The following is a 21071-nucleotide window of genomic DNA, read 5'->3' on the forward strand; positions in this document are numbered from 1 at the left end:
ATACAATGGAATAATTTTCTGCAGTAAGAAGCAATGAAGTACTAATAAATGCTACAACAGGGAAGAGCCTTATGCTAAGTGAAAGAAGTCACAAAGAACCATTGTAGTCAATTCCTATAATTTCATGTTGCTCTGGCATCCACCCTAGATATAGGGTTAACTTTCTAACTTTCTCATACCAAAGGCAGGGCCTAATCACCTAATTCTCCACTTCCTCCCACTTTTTCAATGTGGTCAATCCAGATATCTGCCTTACACAACAGATATCCACCACCCTCTCGGACAGAGAGATATAACCTACTTGACTTGCCCCACTGACCCTCACACCCAACATGGACAATGCAAATATGCCACAGTGATCACCTCTCAGTGATGGTGTGACCTCCTGGAACTCATCCCTACTTGCTTCAAACTCACCAGTTTGAACTCCTCATAGGAAACATGTTTGGGTAATGCCTTTGATCACAATAAAGGCCCAGCCTGCAGGTCTGTCCCACTCAACACCCATTGGTTGCGCATCCTGCTGTCTTCAGACTTCTCATCAGCCCTTGTGGGCAACCCTCTTCTCTTGTAGATCTGAGTAATAAAAATATTTTTCATTTCATGTGTTTCGTTGTGCTGTCTTCTCTGTGCCTCATTTGACTTACACAACCAAACCTAACTATCCTCCTGGTCAGGGCTCTCCTTGCAAGTGGCTGTCTTAGCAGGGATAAACTGGACACAGGTCAAACAAGAGCCACAAGGGTATCTGCCAGTATAAACAAGTTTTCAGTGAGAGGGACACCTGGTCATAGGTTGGACACTTAGGCATTAGGCTGTCTGCCAGGACGAAGTATCCTGTGAAAAGCACACTGTAAACATTGAAGACCACCTTCCTTAGAGCCCCATTCAGCGCAGGGCTGGAATTTATAGCCACTCTCCAGACAGAGACCTCAAGACCAAATTAGAAAAAAAATCATAACAATAAAAATCACAACAACTACATATTAAATGATTCCTTTTATATGAAAAATCCAAAATAGACAAATTTATAGAGACAGATGAATTGTTGCCTCTGGTTTGGGGGTTAGGGCAATGCAATCTGACAACTAAGGGACAGAGAGTATCTTCTTGGGCTTAAAAATGTTACAAAATTGATTTTGGTGATGAATGCACAACTCTTAAGTGTATTAAAGTCTTTGAATTGTACATTTTGAATTGGTGAATTGCATGGTATATGAATTGTATTTTAATAAAGCTGTTTTAAAGTATTTTAAACAGGCTGGGCACGGTGGCTCACGCTTGTAATCCCAGCACTTTGGGAGGCTGAGGCGGGCAGATCACGAGGTCAGGAGATCGAGACCATCCTGGCTAACACGGTGAAACCCCATCTCTACTAAAAATACAAAAAAATTAGCTGGGCGCGGTGGTGGGCACCTGTATTCCTAGCTACTCAGGAGGCTGAGGCAGGAGAATGGCGTGAACCCGGGAGGCGGAACTTGCAGTGAGCCGAGATTGTGCCACTGCACTCCAGCCTGGGTGACAAAGTGAGACTGTGTCTCAAAAAAATAAATAAAAATAATAAAATAAATAATAATAAATATTACAATAAAATAAAATATTATAAACAAGTCAAAAAACAGCATATACTGGAAACACTAGTTACAACAGATATGGCAATCTACAGGCTCATTTTGTGAGTTAACAAAGACATAATATAAATCAATGGAGTGAATATCCCAATGGAAAGCTGAGTAAGTAAATAATTAGTTCACAGGAAAGAAAAAAGGTTTGTAGTACTCAACAAATAGATTTGGGACTTTTGTTAATTATTACTATTGTTAACCAAGATTTCCTGCAGTCCAATTTTCAGACTCTTAGCCTTGCACTTCCCTACACCTTTGAGCACAACAATGGCCATGTAAGTTGCTTCGGTCAATACAATATTCAAAAAGATTTTTTTCAGTTCTGGCAGGAAACTTTTAAGAGCCGCTGTGAGATTTGTCATGATCGGTCTTTTCCTACATCATGGTAACCAGCAATGTTTCAGATCATAACTGTTGCGTTTAATCCTCATGAGTAAAGCTCCCAACCGACGTGTTAGACATGTAATATGAACAACAAATATATTTTTGTGATTTTTTTTTGAGACAGAGTCTCACTCTGTTGTCCAGGCTGGAATGTAGTGGCGCAATCTTGGTTTACTGCAACCTCTACATCCTGGGTTCAAGTGATTCTCTTGCCTCAGCCGCTCGAGTAGCTGGGATTATAGCTGTGCGCCACCATTCCTGGCTAATTTTTGTGTTTTTAGTAGAGATGGGGTTTAGCCATTTTGGCCAGGCTGGTCTCAAACTCCTGGCCACAAGCTATTTGCCTACCTTAGCCTCCCAAAGTTCTGGGTATTTTGGTTATTTTAAGTTGCCCAGATTTGGGGGCCATTTGTTACGGCAATGTAATGTAGCACATCATTATTGATAGGCTCCCTCACAACTGTAGAACACATTAAAATAATAGTATTCCATTTTTTACCTTTCATATGAACAAAAATAAAAGTTGGATAATTCCCAGTACTGACAAGGTGTTTCTGAAACAGACAGTTTCATTTTTAAAAAATATTCTTTTATTCATTGAGAAATAAAAATTGTATATATGTATGATGTCCAACATGATGCTTTGATATATAGATACATTCTGGAGTGACTAAATCAAGCTAATTAACACATCTATTCCATCTCATGAGTTTGTCATAAATTAACGAATCCCCTATACTCATATATTTAGGTTATATCTGTTTTTTCCTACTATAAACAATTCTGTAAGGAACTTCTCTGTGGGAAATTTCTAGTACTAAATGATACATTTCACTCGTGTATTTTTTATTTGTGTCAGCCCAGTTATAGTTCTTGCCCTATTTCACCCAGTAAGATTACCTGGGTGAATTCTAGGATATTGAGAAAAGATATTGAAAATCTGAAGATTATATAGGTGCTTGTGTTTGCTGATGCTTGGATCAATTCTATTTTTCTGTCTTATCTACACTTTGAGTGCACTCTCTCCAAGGTGTTTTTCTTTTCTAAAGTTAGCCCATAGATGAAGGAATAGCAGAGGATTAATATTCTTGTAGCTAAATTGATTTACACATTCTTAAGGTATTTCCTTAGGGAAAAATTCTAGAATTCCTGGCTCAAACAATCTCTGTTAAAGAACTCTTAGTTGTATTTAAAAAATTACAATCACCCTTCTGTCACTTTCTCTATAGTGGCACAGAAACGCTTATCCAATGATCAATTCAAGTACCTGAGCATCGAAGAGGAGCAGAGTTTAAATGGCCTTGAGAGACTTGTGAAAAATACCTGTCAAGACTTCTTTAAGTAGCATAGATAAAAAGTCAAAAATTTTAGTGTCAGCTGCAATATATAAAGATCTTAGAAGTCATCACTCCCAAATTTAAATAAGAAAAACCTGAACAAACTAAAAACAAATGGCCTTTTTTTGGTCCTATCAGAGAACTAAGGTCATATAGGCCAAACCAATACCATAAAATCTGGAGAAGCAGTACATTCAGAATCAAAGCTGAAATTGGCTTACATGGAATAGAATTTACTGGAGCCATAAACTGGTAGGGACACTTAAATGTTAAGTTGATGAACTGCTTGACACTGACTGTGGAGCAGCAGGAGAGTGAGAAATTCTGGGAGTCATAGTCTTATAGGGGCTTTTTATGGATTTAACCTTCAGGAAACTCACTCAGTTCTTATGGTGAAGAACAAAGAATTATCCCCTTGTGAATCTGGCAGAGGGTGAGGAAATATAACCATTTTTAAGTATACCCAGAACACTCTCCATACAACTGACTACTCTTAAGAGAGACAAACTACTGGAGCCTTATCCCACCTGGGGTCAGGCATTTCACCAATTCCAGCTCCACCTAGCATTCTTGTCTCACTTTCGGAGGAAGAAAGTTAAGAAACACTTATGAGGTCACAGGCCAAAGGAAAATATCCAATTCTAGCCCATTCTACACTTCCTGTCTCACTTAAGGTTAAAAAAAAAAAATGAGAAGCACTTGTGAATGTCACAAAATGGGCAAAAGCTCACAAAAACATTGAAACCTAATAATAGGACCAGGAAATACTTCTCCTTCCCCTGCTGCCCACCTCCATTTCTACTACATCAATAAGGCTACTGTATTATAGCAGGATATTAAGACACACAAAACTGTACATATCAGACCATATTTAAGAAGTCTCTAGGGAAACCCAAAGGCAGCAGGGGAGACTAAAGCAAGGACATCAGAAGAAAATTAAGCTATAGCAAACAATAAACACAGCCTAACTACTAGCCAGACTAAAGGCCTACTTACCTCATTTTCTTTTACCCAGTACATCATATTGATCTTTCAAGAATAAAATGCAAGTATAATAGAAAAATACCAAGGAATCAAGACCTAGAGTAAGCATCAGAATTAGTTTGGGATATGGCAGAGACTTTGGAATTATCTGACTAGGAATTTAAAACAACTATGATTAATATGCTAAGTGCCCTAATGGAAAATGCAGACAACATGCAAGAACAGATGGTTACTGTAAGCACAGAAATTGAAAGTCTAAGAAAGAAACAAAAGGAAACTGCCAGAAATAAATAGAAATGAAGAGTACCTTTCATGGATTCCTCAATAAACTGGACATGGCTGGAAGTAGAATCAGTGAGTTTGAAGAAATGCCAATTGAAACTTCCAAAACTTCCAAAAATTTCCAAAACAGAATGAAAAGAGATAAAACAGGAGAACTGTGGAACAATTACAAAACATGTAACTTACATGTAATAGGAATAACAGAAAGAAAAGAGAGAAAGGAACAGAGATATTTGATGTCATAATGGCTGAGAATTTTCCAGAATTAATTACATGTACCAATCCACAGATCTAGGAAACTCAGAGAACATGGAGCAGGATAAAAATCAGAACATCTACACTAGTTGTATTATATTCAACCTGCAGAAAATCAAAGACAATGGGAAAATATTTTAAAAGCCAGAGAAAACACTTACCTACAAAGAAGCAGGGATAAGAATTGCATTCAGATTTTTTTCAGAAACCGTAGAAGCAGGAAGAGAGTGGAGTAACAAATTTCAAGTGTTGAAGGAAAAGAACACCAACATAGAATTCTATGAAATTACCCTTCTAATCTAAAGAAGATATTCTGGGTATTCTCAGACAAATAAAAATTGAGAAAATTTGTTCCCAATAGACCTGGCTTGTAAAGATATCAATAGACAATCTTCAGAGAGAATGAAAATTATGCAGGTCAGAAATTCAGATTTACATAAAGAAAGGAAGCGTGTTAGACAAGGAATAAATGAGGGTAAAATTAAATCTTGTATTTTTCTTATTAATTGATTTAACAGAAAACAGTTTGTCCAAAATAATAATGTTAACAACAATGTATGTGATCATTACAACTTATAGATTAGTGTAATAAATGACAACAATGGTATAAAGGATTGGAGGGATGAATTAGAAATACCCTGTTATAAAAGTACTTCTCTCAAAGGAAATTTTTAAATAACCTAAAAAAATTACAAAAATACAACTTATCAAAGTTGTGGGATGTAGCAAAACAGTGCGTAAAAAGAAGTTTATAGCATTTAATGAATATATTAGAAAAGAAAGATCTATAATCAGTAATCTAAGCTTCTATCTTAGGAAACTATACAAAGAAGGGGAAATTAAATTCAAAGCAATCAAAATAAAAGATAAAATCTAGGCAGAAATCAATGATACTGAAAATAGGAAATCAATGGAAAAACTCAATGAAAACAAAAGCTGATTCTTTGAAAAGATTAAAAACATTTATAAGTCTCTAGCCAGACTAAGAGAAAAAGAGACAAGGCACAAATTGTTAATATCAGAAATAAAGGAAGGCCTATCACTACTCTCCTGTTGACATTAAAAAGATAATAAAAGAATATTATGACCAACTTTGTCCAAAACTTTGATAGCCTAGCTGGAATGGAACTATTCCTTGAAAAACACAATCTACCAAAACAAACCCAGGGAGAAATAGATAATCTGCCTAAGCCTATAACCATTAAAGAAATTGTATCATATCAAAGACATGGAATCAACCCAAAAGCCCATCAGTGATAGACTGGATAAAGAAAATATGGTACATATACACCATGGAATACTATGCAGCCGTAAAAAGGAATGACATCATGTCCTTTGCAGGGACATGGATGGAGCTGGAAGCCATTATCCTCAGCAAACTAACACAGGAACAGAAAACCAAACACTGCATGTTCTCACTTGTAAGTGGGAGCTGAACAATGAGAATACATTAACACAGGAAGGAGAACAACACACACTGGGGCTTGCTGAAGGGGGTGGAGGGAGGGAGAGCATCAGGATAAATAGCTAATGCATGTCGGGTTTAATACCTAGGTGATGGGTTGATAGGTGCGGCAAACCACCATGGCACAAGTTTACCTATGTAACAAACCTGCACATCCTGCACATTTATCCTGGAACTTAAAATAAAATTTAATTAAAAAAAAAAGAAATGGAATCAATGCATAATACACTTCCAAATGAGAAAGCACCAGGCCCAGATGGGTTCACTGGTGAATTCTACCAAACAGGAAGAAATTATAACAATTCCATACAATCTTTCACAGAAAATAGAACCCAAGGGAATACTTTCTTTAAAAATGCTATGAGGTCAGCATTACCCTAATACCAAGACCAGGTAAAAAAGTTACAAGAAAGTAAAACAGACCAATATCCCTTACACACATAAATGTAAAAATCCTCAACAAATATTAGCCCATCAAATCCAGCAATGTATAAAAAGAATTATATGCCACAACCTAGTAGAATTTATTCCAGGTATGCAAGAATGTTTCAACATTCAAAAATCAATTAGTATAATCCATCACATCAAAAGGCTAAAGAGGAAAAATGATAGTATTACATCAATAGAACAGCAAAGGTATTTGGCAAAATCTAACACCCATTCATGATTTTAAAAAGAGAAACTCTCAGAAAACTAGGGATAGAGGTGTTATGGGCTGAATGTGTACGCCCCACGCCAAATGTGTATATTGAAGTTCCAACACCCAATGTGTTGGCATATGGAGGTGGGACCTTTTGCAGTTCATCAGGTTTAGATTAGCTGATGAAGATGGAACTCTCAAAATGGGATCAGTGCCCTCATAAAAAGAGACACCAGAGAGCTTGATCTCTCTCTCTCCCCCCTTACATGCACACACTGAGGAATAACCATGTGAGAACACAATGAGAAGGTGAATGAATGAATGAATAGGAAATCAATGGAAAAACTCAATGAAAACGAAAGCTAGGAAAACAAGCTAGGAAGTGAGACCTCACCAGGAACCAAATCTGCTGGCACCTTGATCTTAGACTTCCTAGCCTTCACAGCTGTGAGAAATGAATGTCTATTATTTAAGCCACTCAGTATATGGCATTTTGTTATAGCAACCTGAACTAAGACATAGAGAACTCTTTATACTTAATAAAGAACATCTACAAAAAATCTACAGCTAACATCATAAAGGTAAGAAACTAGATGCTTCCCTGCAAAGATCAGGAACAATCCAAGGATGTCCCTTCTCACTAATCCTATTCAACATTGTACTGGAAGTCCTAGCTAATGCAGTAAAACAATAAACTCAAATACAAGATACACAGATGTGGAAGGAAGAAATAAACTTATCTTTGTTCACAAATGACATTATTATTATTATTTTGAGATGGAGTCTAGCTCTGTATTTTTAGTAGAGATGGTGTTTCACCATATTGGCCAGGCTGGTCTCGAACTTCTTGGCCTCAGGTGATCCTCCCACCTCACAAAGTGCTGGGATTACAGGCGTGAGCCACCGCACCCGGCCCACAAATGACATTATTGTCTACATAGAAAATCCTTCAAAATTGCCCTTATATGCTCTCAGCAAACTAGTATTTCACACATGAGAAATAAAAAGAAAAAAGTGCCCCCAAAGACCATTGAACCTCTCATTGTGAACCAGAAGCTCATGAGTTTTAAATAGAGAAGAAGTCAGGAGGGGCCTCTGAACAGTTTGTTCTCCAAGCAGCCGAGCACACCTTCACTAAGGAGAACCACATTCTAGGATTTAGCATTCTTCTTGAATTACTTATCTCAGATCCAAAAGTTCAACTTGCTGAAGGCTTTGATGTGTTTATGCCTAAAACTTCACTGTACTCTATATTGTCAAACTACACTCGCACAGAAAGCCTTTTGTTTAGAAAATGGTGTGTGCATTTTTTATAACGACTTTGGCTAACTCCTTACCCAATAGTAAGAGAAAAAAAGGACTTGATGACAACCAAAAAGGACTAGACCAAAATACTGTGTGTATAATAAAAGTGAGAAGTGTTACAGCATTCCAGAAAGGATGAACATGAAAGCTAGCACAATGAAACCATAAGCATTCAGCAACTAAATTGACAAGAGAAGAAAGAAGGTGTGGGAGCATAATAAGACAATGAGATTAAGGGGTATACTGAGGCTGGACAAGAACGCATATATCCTGTAGATATTGATGACTCATGAAGAATTTTACATGTGAAGGAATAATATGAAATTATTTAGAAATAGATCACTGTAGAGACGTCCAATAGAACTTTCTATCATGATGAAAATATTCTATATTTCTGGTGTCCAGAATTGTCCCACTGCCCACAGTAGCCATCAAGTGACTATCAAACACTTGAATCCAAAAACATATAATAAAATATAAAAATATAGATTATGAACAGTGGGATTTGTCCCAAAATTACGGGTTAGCTTAACATTTGAAAATCAAGGTAACTACCAGAATGAAGAAGAAAACTGATACGATCATTTCAATAGATGCAAAAAATTTTGACAAATTTCAGCACCCATCCATTATGGAAAAAAAAGTCAGAAAACTAAGGAGGAAGAAAAAGAAAAGAAGGGAACTTCCTCAATAAATATTGAAAAGGAAGAACACTGTTGGAGGATGTATCTACCTGACTCCAATACTTGCCAAGAAGCTACAAAAATTAAGAATGTTTGGCACTGGCATAAGGGTCAATAAATAGATCAATGGAATGGCCCACACTTATAAAATTTTTAGATTTTTCTGCAAAGGAACCAAGCAATCCAACTGGGGAAAGTCTTTTTAACAAATGATGCTTGGACTACTGGATATATATATATGGAAGAAAATGAACCTTGACTCCTGCCTCACACAACACACAAAAAATAAATTTGAGACAGATCATAGATTTAACTATAGAAGTTAAGCCACAAAGTTTATAGAAAAAAAAAGAATTTCTTCATGGCTGGGACTGTAGGCAAAGGTTTCTAAGACAGTGTACATAAAATAAACTAGAACTTGGGGGAAAATCAGCAAAGAAAGGCTGAAAAACTATTTCAAATTAAAGTAAACCAAAGAGACACACCACATTCAGTGTGTACACACATATTTGATTCTGGGTCAGGAAAGAAAATGACTATGAAAGAACGTTTGGAACCAATTGACAGAGTGTGAATAGTTTATAATTTAGATAATAGTGTAGTAATAAATTGTATCAGGCCGGGCACAGTGTCTCACGCCTGTAATCCGAGCACCTTGGGAGGCTGAGACGGGCAGATCACTTAAGGTCAAAAGTTCGAGACCAGCCTGGCCAATATGGTGAAACCCAGTCTCTACTAAATATACACAGATTAGCCAGGCGTAGCGTGCATCTTTATTTCCAGCTACTCGGGAGGCTGAGGCAGGAGAATTGCTTGAACCCAGGAGGCGGAGGTTGCAGTGAGCTGAGATCGTGCCACTGCACTCCAGCCTGGGCTAGAGAGAGGGACTCCATCTCAAAATTAAAATAAAATAAAATAAAATAAAATAAGTTGTATCAATTGGATAGAGAATACATTTCTTGATTTTGATAATAAAAAAGAAAATTCCAAAGACTCAACAACGACAAAAGACCCAGTAACTAACAAACATTTATGGCAATGTTGCAAAATGGAAGGTTAAGATGTAAAAGTCAATTTTTTCTTATATCCCAGGAATAAAAATTATAATTTGAAATAAAAAATACAGTACCCTTTATATTGGCACCAAAAATGAAATACTTAGGTATAGATATACAAAAATAACTACAAGTTCTCTCTGAGGAAACTACAAAACATTGATGAAAGAAACAAGATCTAAATAAATGGAAAAATATTCCTTTTTTTTTAAATCATAACATAATATCATGAAGATGTCAGTTCATCTGCACTTGATCTATAGACTCAATGCACTCCCAATCAAAATCCCTGCAAGTTATGTTGTGGATATTGGCAAACTGATTATAAAGTTTATGTGGAGAAGCAAAAGACACAGAATAGCCAACACAATATTCAAGAAGAAGGACAAGGTCAGAGGACTGACACTACCCAACTTTAAGACCTACTATAAAGCTTAAGTAAGAGGGTTTGATATTGGTGAAAAACAGACAAGTAGATCAGGGCAACAGAAGACAGAGCCCAGAAGTAGACCCACAGAAATACGGTCAACTAATCTTTGACAAAGGAGCAAAGGTAATTTAATGGGGAAAGGATAGTTGTTTCAACAAATAGTGCTAGATTCACATGCAAAAAAAAAAAAAAAATAGACAAAGACCTTACCCCTTTCACAGATACTAACCTAAGTTTAAAAGGCAAAACTATGAAACTTCTAGAAGACAACATAATAGAACATCTAGGTAACTTTGGGTTTGTCAACAACTTTTTAGATACAACAAAAGCATGATCCATGAAAGAACAAATTGATAAGTTGGGTCTCATTAAAGATTATTCTCCTCTACAAAATAAACTGTTAAGAGATTGAAAAAGAGAAGCCACAGAGAAACTATTTGCAAAACAGACATCTGATAAAAGATTGCTATCCAAAATATACATAAGAATTCTTAAACTTAACAATAAGAAAACAATCAACCCATTTTAAAATTGGGTAAATGATGGGAACAGACACTTGGCCAAAAAACATATTCAGATGGCAAATGAGCATATGAATACATACTAAATATCACATGTCTGGGGAATTGCAAATGAAAATGACAGTAGAAAGTCCAAAGTTAAGCTAAAAGGGTTAAAACAGGTCCTTGTCCACAGTGAGTAAGAGGGACAAAAGGAAGTAATGCAAGCTGCTGCACAGGCAAGGGATATACGAGTGTGCAAGTTCACAAGCGTGCATGTGGGAGATGGGGTGGGGTTGGGGACAGAGAGGTGGGTATCATGAGTCAGTACAGCTGCCTCTATGTCCTGGGCTTAATGCTTGTGAGTTATTTGTTTTGGAAATTTAGATTTTAGGAGCCAGTCAGGGTTACACAGGTGCTGGTGGAGGCACTGAGGAGTAAAACCATGGCTGATGCAATCTATTAGACTGGAACACATTTTAAGAGGAAATAAATAGCTTGTACCAGTCAGACAGGCATAGGTCAGCATCTTCTTTTAACTTTTTATTTACTCTCCACTTTAAAAATGACAAACTATCCGAGCTGGTTTCCTCATCTGGTATAAGGAGGTAGTAATAATACATTCTGGTAATAGTCTATAATGTCTTTACACACAAAGAGGTTAGAACAGGGCCTTTCTCAGTTCAGTAAATGTCTATCATAGTCCCTGTTTTCTAAACGAATTGACATCAAATTGCCCAACACGTTTCAAATTCTCACAGTAAAACTGATCAGCTTTTGGTAGAACCACCCCTCTATAGGTAAATATCTTGAGAGCAAGATCCCAGCGCCTCCAGAATTACCACAGTAACTTGTGCTGGCATAGTTTTCGGTACATCTGCAAACTTTCAGAATAGGGAATTGAACAGGAAACCACAGGTGAATGTAAGCACCACAAGAAAGGGGATTCATTTCTCTTTGGTTTATACTGTATGCCCACTGCCTAGGAGAAAGTAGGAGCTCAATATATATTTGTTGAATAAATGAAAGGCATCAGTAACGTTATGAAAGGGGAAGAACAGCTCAGGAAGGCAAAGAGATGTACACGCGCCAACAAATTCCAGCAGACCCAGGCTCTGTTCTCCCAAGCCTGTAATTCATTCATGAGAGTATGCTGTGGAACAGAGAAAATCCACCATTCAGTTAAGGCCATGAAAAAGGCGGAGTTAACGTGGTCTTCCTCTAATACATAACATTCATCTCCAGATGTGGTACAGAATCATCCTCACATGTTTTCTTCATATCAGCAAAATATTGTACAGTTATAGTAAATATCTGGTAACAAAAGCTGTATCGAAATATATGAAAATTCATCATAAGAATAGGGCTCCTGGCCAGGCACAGTGGCTCACGCCTGTAATCCCAGCACTTTGGGAGGCCGAGGCAGGCAGATCACCTGAGGTCAGGAGTTCGAGACAAGCCTGACCAACATAAAGAAACCCCATCTCTACTAAAAATACAAAAAATAAGCCAGGCGTCGTGGGGCATACCTGTAATCCCAGCTACTCAGGAGGCTGAGGCAGGAGAATCACTTGAACCCAGGAGGCGGAGGTTGCAGTGAGCCAAGATGGCACCATTGCACTCCAGCCAGCCTGGGCAACAACACCGATACTCCCTCTCAAAAACAGCAACAACAACAACAAAAGAATAGGGTTCCCTTTTGTACCTGGGAAATATCAGTGGTTTCAGCAAAAAGGAACTTTCTCCAAGATTACCTATAAGGGACATTAAAAAAATCACTGTCCTTTAGGAAGCAAAGAAGAGGCAATTGATGTTTGTAGTGGTGAGGCATGAGCTCCAAAATAGATCTTCCCCAGAGACTGATCCACGGGTAAAGAAAGTCAAGGGGAATAGACTTCATCAGGATGGTGAGTGTATTAGGTTCATACTGCTGCTTTAACCAATTACCACACATAGAAGGGCTTAAAATAATACAAATTTATTATTATCTTACAGTCCTAGAGGCTGGAAATCTGCAAAGGGTTTCATTACACTAAAATCAAGATGTTGCCAGAGGAGCTATCCCTCTGGCATTTCCAGGGAAGAATCTGTTTCTTTGTCTTTTCCAGGTTCTGGAGACAGCCTGTATTTCTTGGATCTTGGCTTCCTTCCATCTTCAAAGCCAACAATGGCCAGTGTAGACTTTCTCATGATGCTTCAATCTGATATTGAGTCCCTGCCTCCCTCTTCCACATTTAAAGTACCCTTGCAATTACATTGGCCAAGATAATCCAGCATAATCTTAAATTAAATTCAGCTGATTAGCAATCTTAATGATCCTTTGCCAGGAAATATAAAATGGTACATGTTCTGGAGAACAGGACATGGACATCTTTAGGGGACCGTTACTTGCCAAACACAATAAGGGTAGCATCTAAATGAGTTTTCAAATGGACAGCAGTAACAACAACATCAACTTCGTATTTAACCACATTGCTCTGTCTGTCCCATGCAGGAAGCAGGGAAAGGAGGGGCTCAAGAGTAGAGGACGGATGTTGGGGTGAAAGAAGAGGATTCAAAAGGAGCCAGATTGCTTTGTCTCGGGGAGGGGGGTGCACGGTGGGATCCTCTCCTGAGAATGACTGCTGAAACAGCAGGTAGTTGTGGCAGGTGGCTGAGATCCAAGCTGGTTCGAATACCAGCCACATTTCCACACTGCCAAATGTCATGGCAAGAGAAGACTTGACAGGGAACCGAAGCGGAGCCAGGACCATCCCTACCTGGTGGCATCAAAGAGAGAGGACTGTTATGACCTCCTGCGGGTCCTGACAGGGAAAGGTCCTCTTTTGGGGGCAACTGTGACGACGGCGCAATGCCAACGTGAGCCACCATTTGAAATGAGAAAGAGCAGTGTGGCAGAAAGGAATGAGTCTGGTGCAGACCAGTGGTTGGTTTCCTAGGGTTAGAGGTCTAGGTCTACCTTCTTTTAGAAGAGGGGCAGTGGTGAGTCCTTGATGGGAGCCCCCTGCCCCGGAGTTCACTTAAGAGCAGGTGTACCTTCCTCCCCTGCGTGGCTCCACGAAGCTGGGAAAGAAAGGCACAGGACGACCACCCTAGAACCCCGGGCCCGTATGGCCTGAAATCGCCTCTCCCCTCCCACACTGCAGTGCTGACACCCCCTTTCCCATCAGCGTCCAGAAAGGAGGGTTAGGGGACTGGGGAGAGGGAGGGGGCAGACACCCAGCAGTCCCTGTGAGGGGGGCGGTTGGGGCGGGGGTGCAGACACATCACGGGGCGGTTTGGTATCCATCCGCTGTTCCCTCCGGCGCGGCTCTTCCCGACCTCGCGATCCTGTCCCCTGCCCGGGCCCCCAGCCGCCCGCTGGTCCCATATATTACAGCAGCGACAGAAATATGGTAGTGGTCGCCACGTTAGGGTCCGCGGGGGCCTCCTGAGGCAGCCTGGTGCCAACCCGCACGCCCAGGCTGGGGCTCATCCTGGCCCCGCCCACCTCGGGGTCGGAACTACGGTGGGCCTGGGATGGGGGCGTCAAGCACTTTCGCGCCGTATCCCTCCGCCCCCCTTCCCGACACCCTCGCGGCGAGCGGTTCTTGCCGCATCCTGCGCAGCCCCTGCCTACTTTGGTGCAGAGGCGTGGGGGGCGGGACGCGTCTTTGCCATTCGGATCGCGGGGAAAGCAGTGGCTCCAAGTGAGCCAGAGGAGAGCTGAGGAGAGGAGGGGGAGGCCGACGACCTGGGCCCTGGGCCTCTGAAGGCAAGTGCGGGTGCATGAGGTGGGGGTCCGGGTTGCGGGGGTGGTCCGGCAGGGTGGACCAGCAGGCAGCCTGCCCCGCGGACCCTGACAGCCTGGCAACGAGGAGACGATCCGGTCGGAGCCAGGCGCTTGAGAGAGGTGCGCAGTGCCCGAGACCCCTGGCGATGGGGAGGCGGTGACCGGAGCGGGCCTGGCCAAGGGCTGAGGGGCTGGCTCGGGAGGCACCGCCAGATCGTTTGGAGGAGAACCGCGCTGACCGCTTCCCAGCCAGCTTTGCAGGCGCCCGCGCCCCGCCCTCGACGGTGTCTGTGCCCGGAGAGGGCTGTGGGGGAGGCTCCTGCGGGAGAAATGGCGGAGCGGGAGCCGTTGTGGGGGCGCCCGGGAAGGCCGTTGGGGGGCGCCCGGCGAGGCTGGCGGGGGTCGGCGTCCCGGCTCTGTACCCAGTCCGCGGGAGGTGAGCCGCGTTTGCTACTCCGGGTCCCGATTCCCGAAAGGGGCCTGTGGGGCCCCATGTCCTCGGTGCCTTCCCTTCCCACAGGATCCAGGTTGATGTCAAAGTCTTCTGTCTGTGCGGTAGGTCTGGCGTATTCTGACAGGACACAGTGAGGAGAGGAGAGGCTTGAAATAAAGGAGCACGAATATTGCCTGGATTTCTGGAGGTGTGTGGGGATGGGGGTTGGGCGCTAAACACTGATTGGGGACCCGAATCGGGGTAGGGGACTGTGACCAGAGCAAGTCAGGCATCCAGGAGCACCTCCTAATCTTCACCTCTCTAATGGCGCTCCCCCCACCTTCCATCCCCACCTGTCTCCCCCACCGTCCTAAACTGGGGGCATGAAAGGGTGGGCTTTGGAGGTGGGGGTGATGAGGGAGACATACTGACAAGTACTAATTCACAACCTGTTTTCTAGAATATGCGGCGCCCTTCCCCCATTTTATGCTGCGCAGAGCAAGGGGATGTGGCGCACCTAGTGGTGAATCCTCAGAATTGGAGAAGGGAGTAATGGGAAGAATATGACGTCAAGAGAAGGAGTTGTTATCTCTGAAACCTTGAAGCAGGGCCCAAATAAAACGAGAATATTCTACCAGCAAAACCCCGAATGTTGAAAGACAGATACCAATAATATGGGGACTCTGATCCTTGGCGTTGGCCTGTCTACCAAGTGCTCTTCTGCCACCACTCATATCCTGACTGTCTTACTTTTTCATGTGTTTGTCCATAGGCCTACTTTAAGGCTGGCCAATTCTGCAAGAAAGGCAAGGAGGAGGAGACTGGCTCACAGCTCTGGAGGTTAGTGAGAAGGGGGAGAGGACAATGCAGGGGACAGTTGGAGAGAGAGAGCATGGCAGGTGGCAGATCCACTTCCACCTGTAGTAGAAGTGGCAGACCCACTTCTATTCTGCCGGATTTGCACAGTGCCAGCATCCTTTTTATTTCTTGCAGGAGACACGAGATAGGTGTAGGTTGGGTTGTGACTCAGAAAAGACCTGAGAGCAGGGACTAGGACACAGGAAACCACAGATACATTGAACTCTTGAATGGGAAGACAGATATTTGTCACAGGGGCCAGAGTGCCCACCTACCTACCAAGTACTCACACTCCATTCTCTCCTGTATGTTCACTTGTCTGTAGGACCCCCTTCTGTCAGCTGTGGGGCTTGACACCACTTGAACAAGAGAAGGAGGGGGAAACTGCACCACATCAGTGAAGGTTGGTATGAGAGCGGGTATACTTTTGGGCGGGGTAGTGGAGACCAGCATGGGTCCGGGAGTGATTAGGGTCCAATCTGGGGGCTTCTTGGCCCCTCCCATTGCCGACACACTTTCCCACCATTGTTGGACCTGTTTTGTAGGAGGCAGCCGGTCCAGAGAGGCTTTCTCAAAGCCCAGCTGTCCCACCTAGCATTCAACATCAGTCGCACTGCATACGTCTCATACAATTGGAAGAGACTCAAAGCCTCATTTCATTCTCTCTCCCTAGATCCACCTCCAGTGGCTGCTTTGCTGGTGGTGGAGTTGCTGCTGACAACCACCCTCAACGGGTCTGCACCCATCCAGGAAATATCTGTCTTCCTTTAGCTTGGTTGTACCTGTTCTCGCTCTATCTGTATTATTGAATTATTGACTGAGACTGTGTTTGGGAAGGAGGCTGAGTGACTACTGGACTGGATATTGACTCTAACTCTTATTCCCAAGCTTATATCCTCAATCACCTAAAGATCAGAGTGTGAAGAAACAAACCTGTGACAGATCTGTGGTTGAGGTTTAGACTACGGGAGGAGTATATTACCTGACTTTCTTTGTAACTTGTACCATGACTGGGGCAGAGATTGAGCCTAGTGCCCAGGCCAAGCCTGAAAAGAAGGCTGGGGAAGAGGTTATCGCTGGGCCTGAGAGAGAGAATGATGTCCCTCTGGTGGTCAGACCCAAGGTTAGGACCCAGGCAACTACTGGGGCAAGGCCCAAAACTGAGACCAAGTCTGTGCCTGCGGCAAGGCCCAAAACTGAGGCCCAAGCAATGTCTGGGGCAAGGCCCAAAACTGAGGTCCAAGTAATGGGTGGTGCAAGACCCAAAACGGAGGCTCCAGGAATCGCAGGGGCCAGGCCCAAAACCGATGCCAGGGCAGTAGGTGGCGCTCGTTCTAAAACTGATGCCAAGGCAATCCCTGGAGCAAGGCCCAAGGATGAGGCCCAGGCATGGGCCCAGAGTGAATTTGGGACTGAAGCAGTGTCACAGGCAGAAGGAGTGTCCCAGACTAATGCCGTTGCTTGGCCACTGGCCACTGCTGAGTCTGGATCAGTTACTAAATCTAAGGGCCTGTCTATGGATAGAGAACTAGTCAATGTGGATGCTGAAACCTTTCCTGGCACCCAGGGTCAGAAAGGAATCCAGCCCTGGTTTGGACCAGGGGAGGAGACTAATATGGGGTCTTGGTGCTATTCCAGGCCCAGGGCCAGAGAGGAGGCCTCTAATGAGTCTGGGTTCTGGTCAGCAGATGAGACCTCTACAGCGTCTTCTTTCTGGGCTGGAGAAGAGACAAGTGTCAGATCATGGCCCAGGGAAGAGTCCAATACCAGGTCCAGGCACAGGGCTAAACATCAGACTAATCCCAGGTCCAGGCCCAGATCCAAGCAAGAAGCCTATGTTGATTCCTGGTCTGGATCTGAGGATGAGGCCGGCAACCCATTCTCCTTCTGGGCTGGAGAAAATACCAATAACTTGTTCAGGCCCAGAGTCAGGGAGGAGGCAAATATCAGGTCCAAGCTCAGGACAAATAGAGAAGATTGTTTTGAATCTGAGTCTGAAGATGAGTTCTATAAGCAGTCCTGGGTTTTGCCTGGAGAAGAGGCCAATAGTAGATTCAGGCACAGAGACAAAGAAGATCCTAATACCGCCTTGAAACTCAGGGCCCAGAAAGATGTTGACAGTGATAGGGTCAAACAAGAACCCAGGTTTGAGGAGGAAGTCATTATTGGGTCCTGGTTCTGGGCAGAAAAAGAGGCCAGTTTGGAGGGTGGAGCTTCAGCAATCTGTGAATCTGAGCCAGGAACTGAGGAGGGGGCCATTGGCGGATCCGCGTACTGGGCTGAGGAAAAGTCCAGTTTGGGGGCTGTGGCCAGAGAAGAGGCCAAGCCGGAGTCTGAAGAAGAGGCCATATTTGGGTCCTGGTTCTGGGACAGAGATGAGGCCTGCTTTGACCTAAATCCCTGTCCTGTGTACAAGGTCAGTGATAGGTTCAGAGATGCAGCTGAGGAGCTTAATGCATCCTCCAGGCCCCAAACCTGGGACGAGGTCACTGTTGAATTCAAACCTGGTCTTTTTCATGGGGTTGGCTTCCGATCCACAAGCCCCTTTAGAATTCCCGAAGAGGCTTCTGAAATGCTTGAGGCAAAGCCCAAGAACCTGGAACTTAGCCCAGAAGGAGAAGAGCAGGAATCTTTGCTTCAGCCTGATCAGCCTAGTCCTGAGTTCACATTTCAGTATGATCCTTCCTACCGGTCAGTCCGGGAAATTCGAGAGCATCTTAGGGCCAGGGAGAGTGCAGAGTCTGAGAGTTGGTCCTGCAGCTGCATACAATGTGAGCTGAAAATTGGTTCTGAAGAGTTTGAAGAACTCCTTTTATTAATGGACAAAATTCGGGATCCTTTTATTCATGAAATATCTAAAATTGCAATGGGTATGAGAAGTGCTTCTCAATTTACCCGAGATTTCATTCGAGATTCAGGTGTTGTCTCACTTATTGAAACCTTGCTTAATTATCCATCCTCTAGAGTTAGGACAAGTTTTTTGGAAAATATGATTCACATGGCTCCACCTTATCCAAATCTAAACATGATTGAGACATTCATATGTCAAGTGTGTGAGGAAACCCTTGCACATAGTGTGGATTCCCTTGAGCAGCTGACTGGAATAAGGATGCTTAGACACCTCACTATGACTATTGACTATCACACACTGATTGCCAACTATATGTCCGGGTTTCTCTCCTTATTAACCACAGCCAATGCGAGAACGAAGTTTCACGTTCTGAAAATGCTATTGAATTTGTCTGAAAATCCTGCTGTGGCAAAAAAACTATTCAGTGCCAAAGCTCTTTCAATATTTGTGGGTCTCTTTAACATAGAAGAGACAAATGATAATATTCAAATTGTTATTAAAATGTTTCAGAATATCAGTAACATTATAAAAAGTGGAAAGATGTCCTTAATTGATGATGATTTCAGTCTTGAGCCGCTTATTTCTGCATTTCGTGAATTTGAGGAGTTAGCTAAGCAACTACAAGCCCAAATAGACAACCAAAATGATCCTGAGGTGGGACAACAAAGTTAATATGATTAACCACCTGCCGCTGATCAGCCTTATGTTCCCAAAGAGCCCTGAGTAGTGCTTTGGTGTTCACAGTCTGTTTTTTTTGTTGTAACTTATATTTTTTAATGCTGATGTTAACTTTGTCAAACTCTTGTTTTGAGCTGGATCATTTTGTGGATGCCAAATGAATATCAAAACTGAAAACACATTTGTTGATATTTGTCTTGCTGTCCAGATTGCGGTATTTTTCAGTATTAAGCTTTCAATGAACTGTGTCACCTAAGTAAGCTACCCTGCTATTCGTTGTTTAAATATATGGTTCTCTATTTGAGTCTGTGTTTTCAATAAAGTTCTATGTTAAAATTGGCATAAGTGACCCTTCTTCAGTTTAAGAACCATGTACAGATAAATCGTGTGCACTTACAAACATAGGTAATTATTAGTATGACAAACATGTGCTTATTAGAAAATTCTGTTCTTGAGTTAAGAAGGGAGAGATTATTGTGGGCTCTGATACTTGAGGAATGCTTCCGAGAAGAGGGACCCACTTAAATTGGTCAGGATAGAACAAATTGGTCAGGATAGGAGAGCAAGACAACTTGCCCGCCTGCTTGCCCAATTATGAGCCTTCCCAACAAGCAACCTAAAATTAATACTTCTTATAGGACCCATTTAAATTACCATCTTAGCCCTGAGATTTGCCTAAGGGTAGGATAAGACAAATCATTAGGTTGCTCTTGGAAGTGGGCAGTGGTGGTTTGAAGAAAAGTGTGTAATTGAATAATCTGTTCTAGTAGCATGGATGAACCCAGTCTGCCTGAAACAAGTAAAAGGAGTTTGATGAGAAATGCAGTTAGAAAGTTGGGAAGAGGCCAATTTGGGGAACAGAATAAGCCAAATCTGCATATTTAACAATTCAAAGTACAGGTGTTACTTCAATGCCACCTAAAGGCTGAAAGAGTAGGATAGCACAATTAAATGGAGTGGGGAATATGATTTCCTTTATATTCCTAGACAAAGGAAAGTGTTAAGGAAATACCATGCAGCCGTTGGAATGATTATGTATGGATAGGTTTATTGACACAAAAGGACATTAATTATTTTATATTTGGTGAAACAGAGAATGTGACATCATGTATGGAAAATTAGATTCCATTTTTAAAACATCTGTAAATGTACACAATTCCTATGCAATTTCAATATGAATTTCTAAACACAGTCTGGAATAAAATATATACCTTGTTAAAAAATGCTTAGAGACAGGCGGGGAGATACAAATATTAATAAGACAAATTAAAAAATTAATATGCTTACATTTTGTGCCTTGAGTTATAGATGAGCATGCCGGAAAGGACAGAATTATATAAATGAATAAACTATAAGTGTTAAAAAACGGTTAGAGATAATATCATTTAGAAAAGTTGTAAATGAATGAGCTATCAGAAAGACTAGCTTTTTATAAAACGTTTTCAAGATAAAAATTAAAATTGGCCAGGCACAGTGGCTCACACCTGTAATCCCAGCCCTTTGGGAGGCCGAAGCGGAAGGATTGCTTGAGCTC

General features: G+C 42.0%; 1 protein-coding gene across 7 annotated transcripts in view; it reads left to right on the top strand.

Annotated features, from left to right (window-relative positions):
- GPRASP2 (G protein-coupled receptor associated sorting protein 2) overlaps positions 1-19873 on the top strand; it is a 117882-nt gene extending 98009 nt beyond the window's left edge. Inside the window, exons 1-5 of one of the 7 annotated variants that reach the window (XM_063601847.1) lie at positions 14245-14699; positions 15277-15358; positions 15923-15990; positions 16334-16411; positions 16682-19873. In XM_063601847.1, the coding sequence (XP_063457917.1) occupies positions 17015-19531 (2517 nt within the window). In that variant the 5' untranslated portion in view covers positions 14245-14699; positions 15277-15358; positions 15923-15990; positions 16334-16411; positions 16682-17014 and the 3' untranslated portion in view covers positions 19532-19873. Of the gene's footprint in view, positions 1-14244; positions 14700-14729; positions 15154-15236; positions 15359-15922; positions 15991-16333; positions 16412-16681 lie in introns of those variants that run through there. The other 6 variants (XM_003819608.6, XM_034950142.3, XM_003819611.7 and 3 more) reach the window with 6 other exon arrangements.
- The last annotated feature ends 1198 nt before the right edge of the window (positions 19874-21071 follow it).

This window comes from Pan paniscus, chromosome X (genome assembly GCF_029289425.2).
Source record: "Pan paniscus chromosome X, NHGRI_mPanPan1-v2.0_pri, whole genome shotgun sequence".
Classification (NCBI taxonomy): domain Eukaryota; kingdom Metazoa; phylum Chordata; class Mammalia; order Primates; family Hominidae; genus Pan; species Pan paniscus.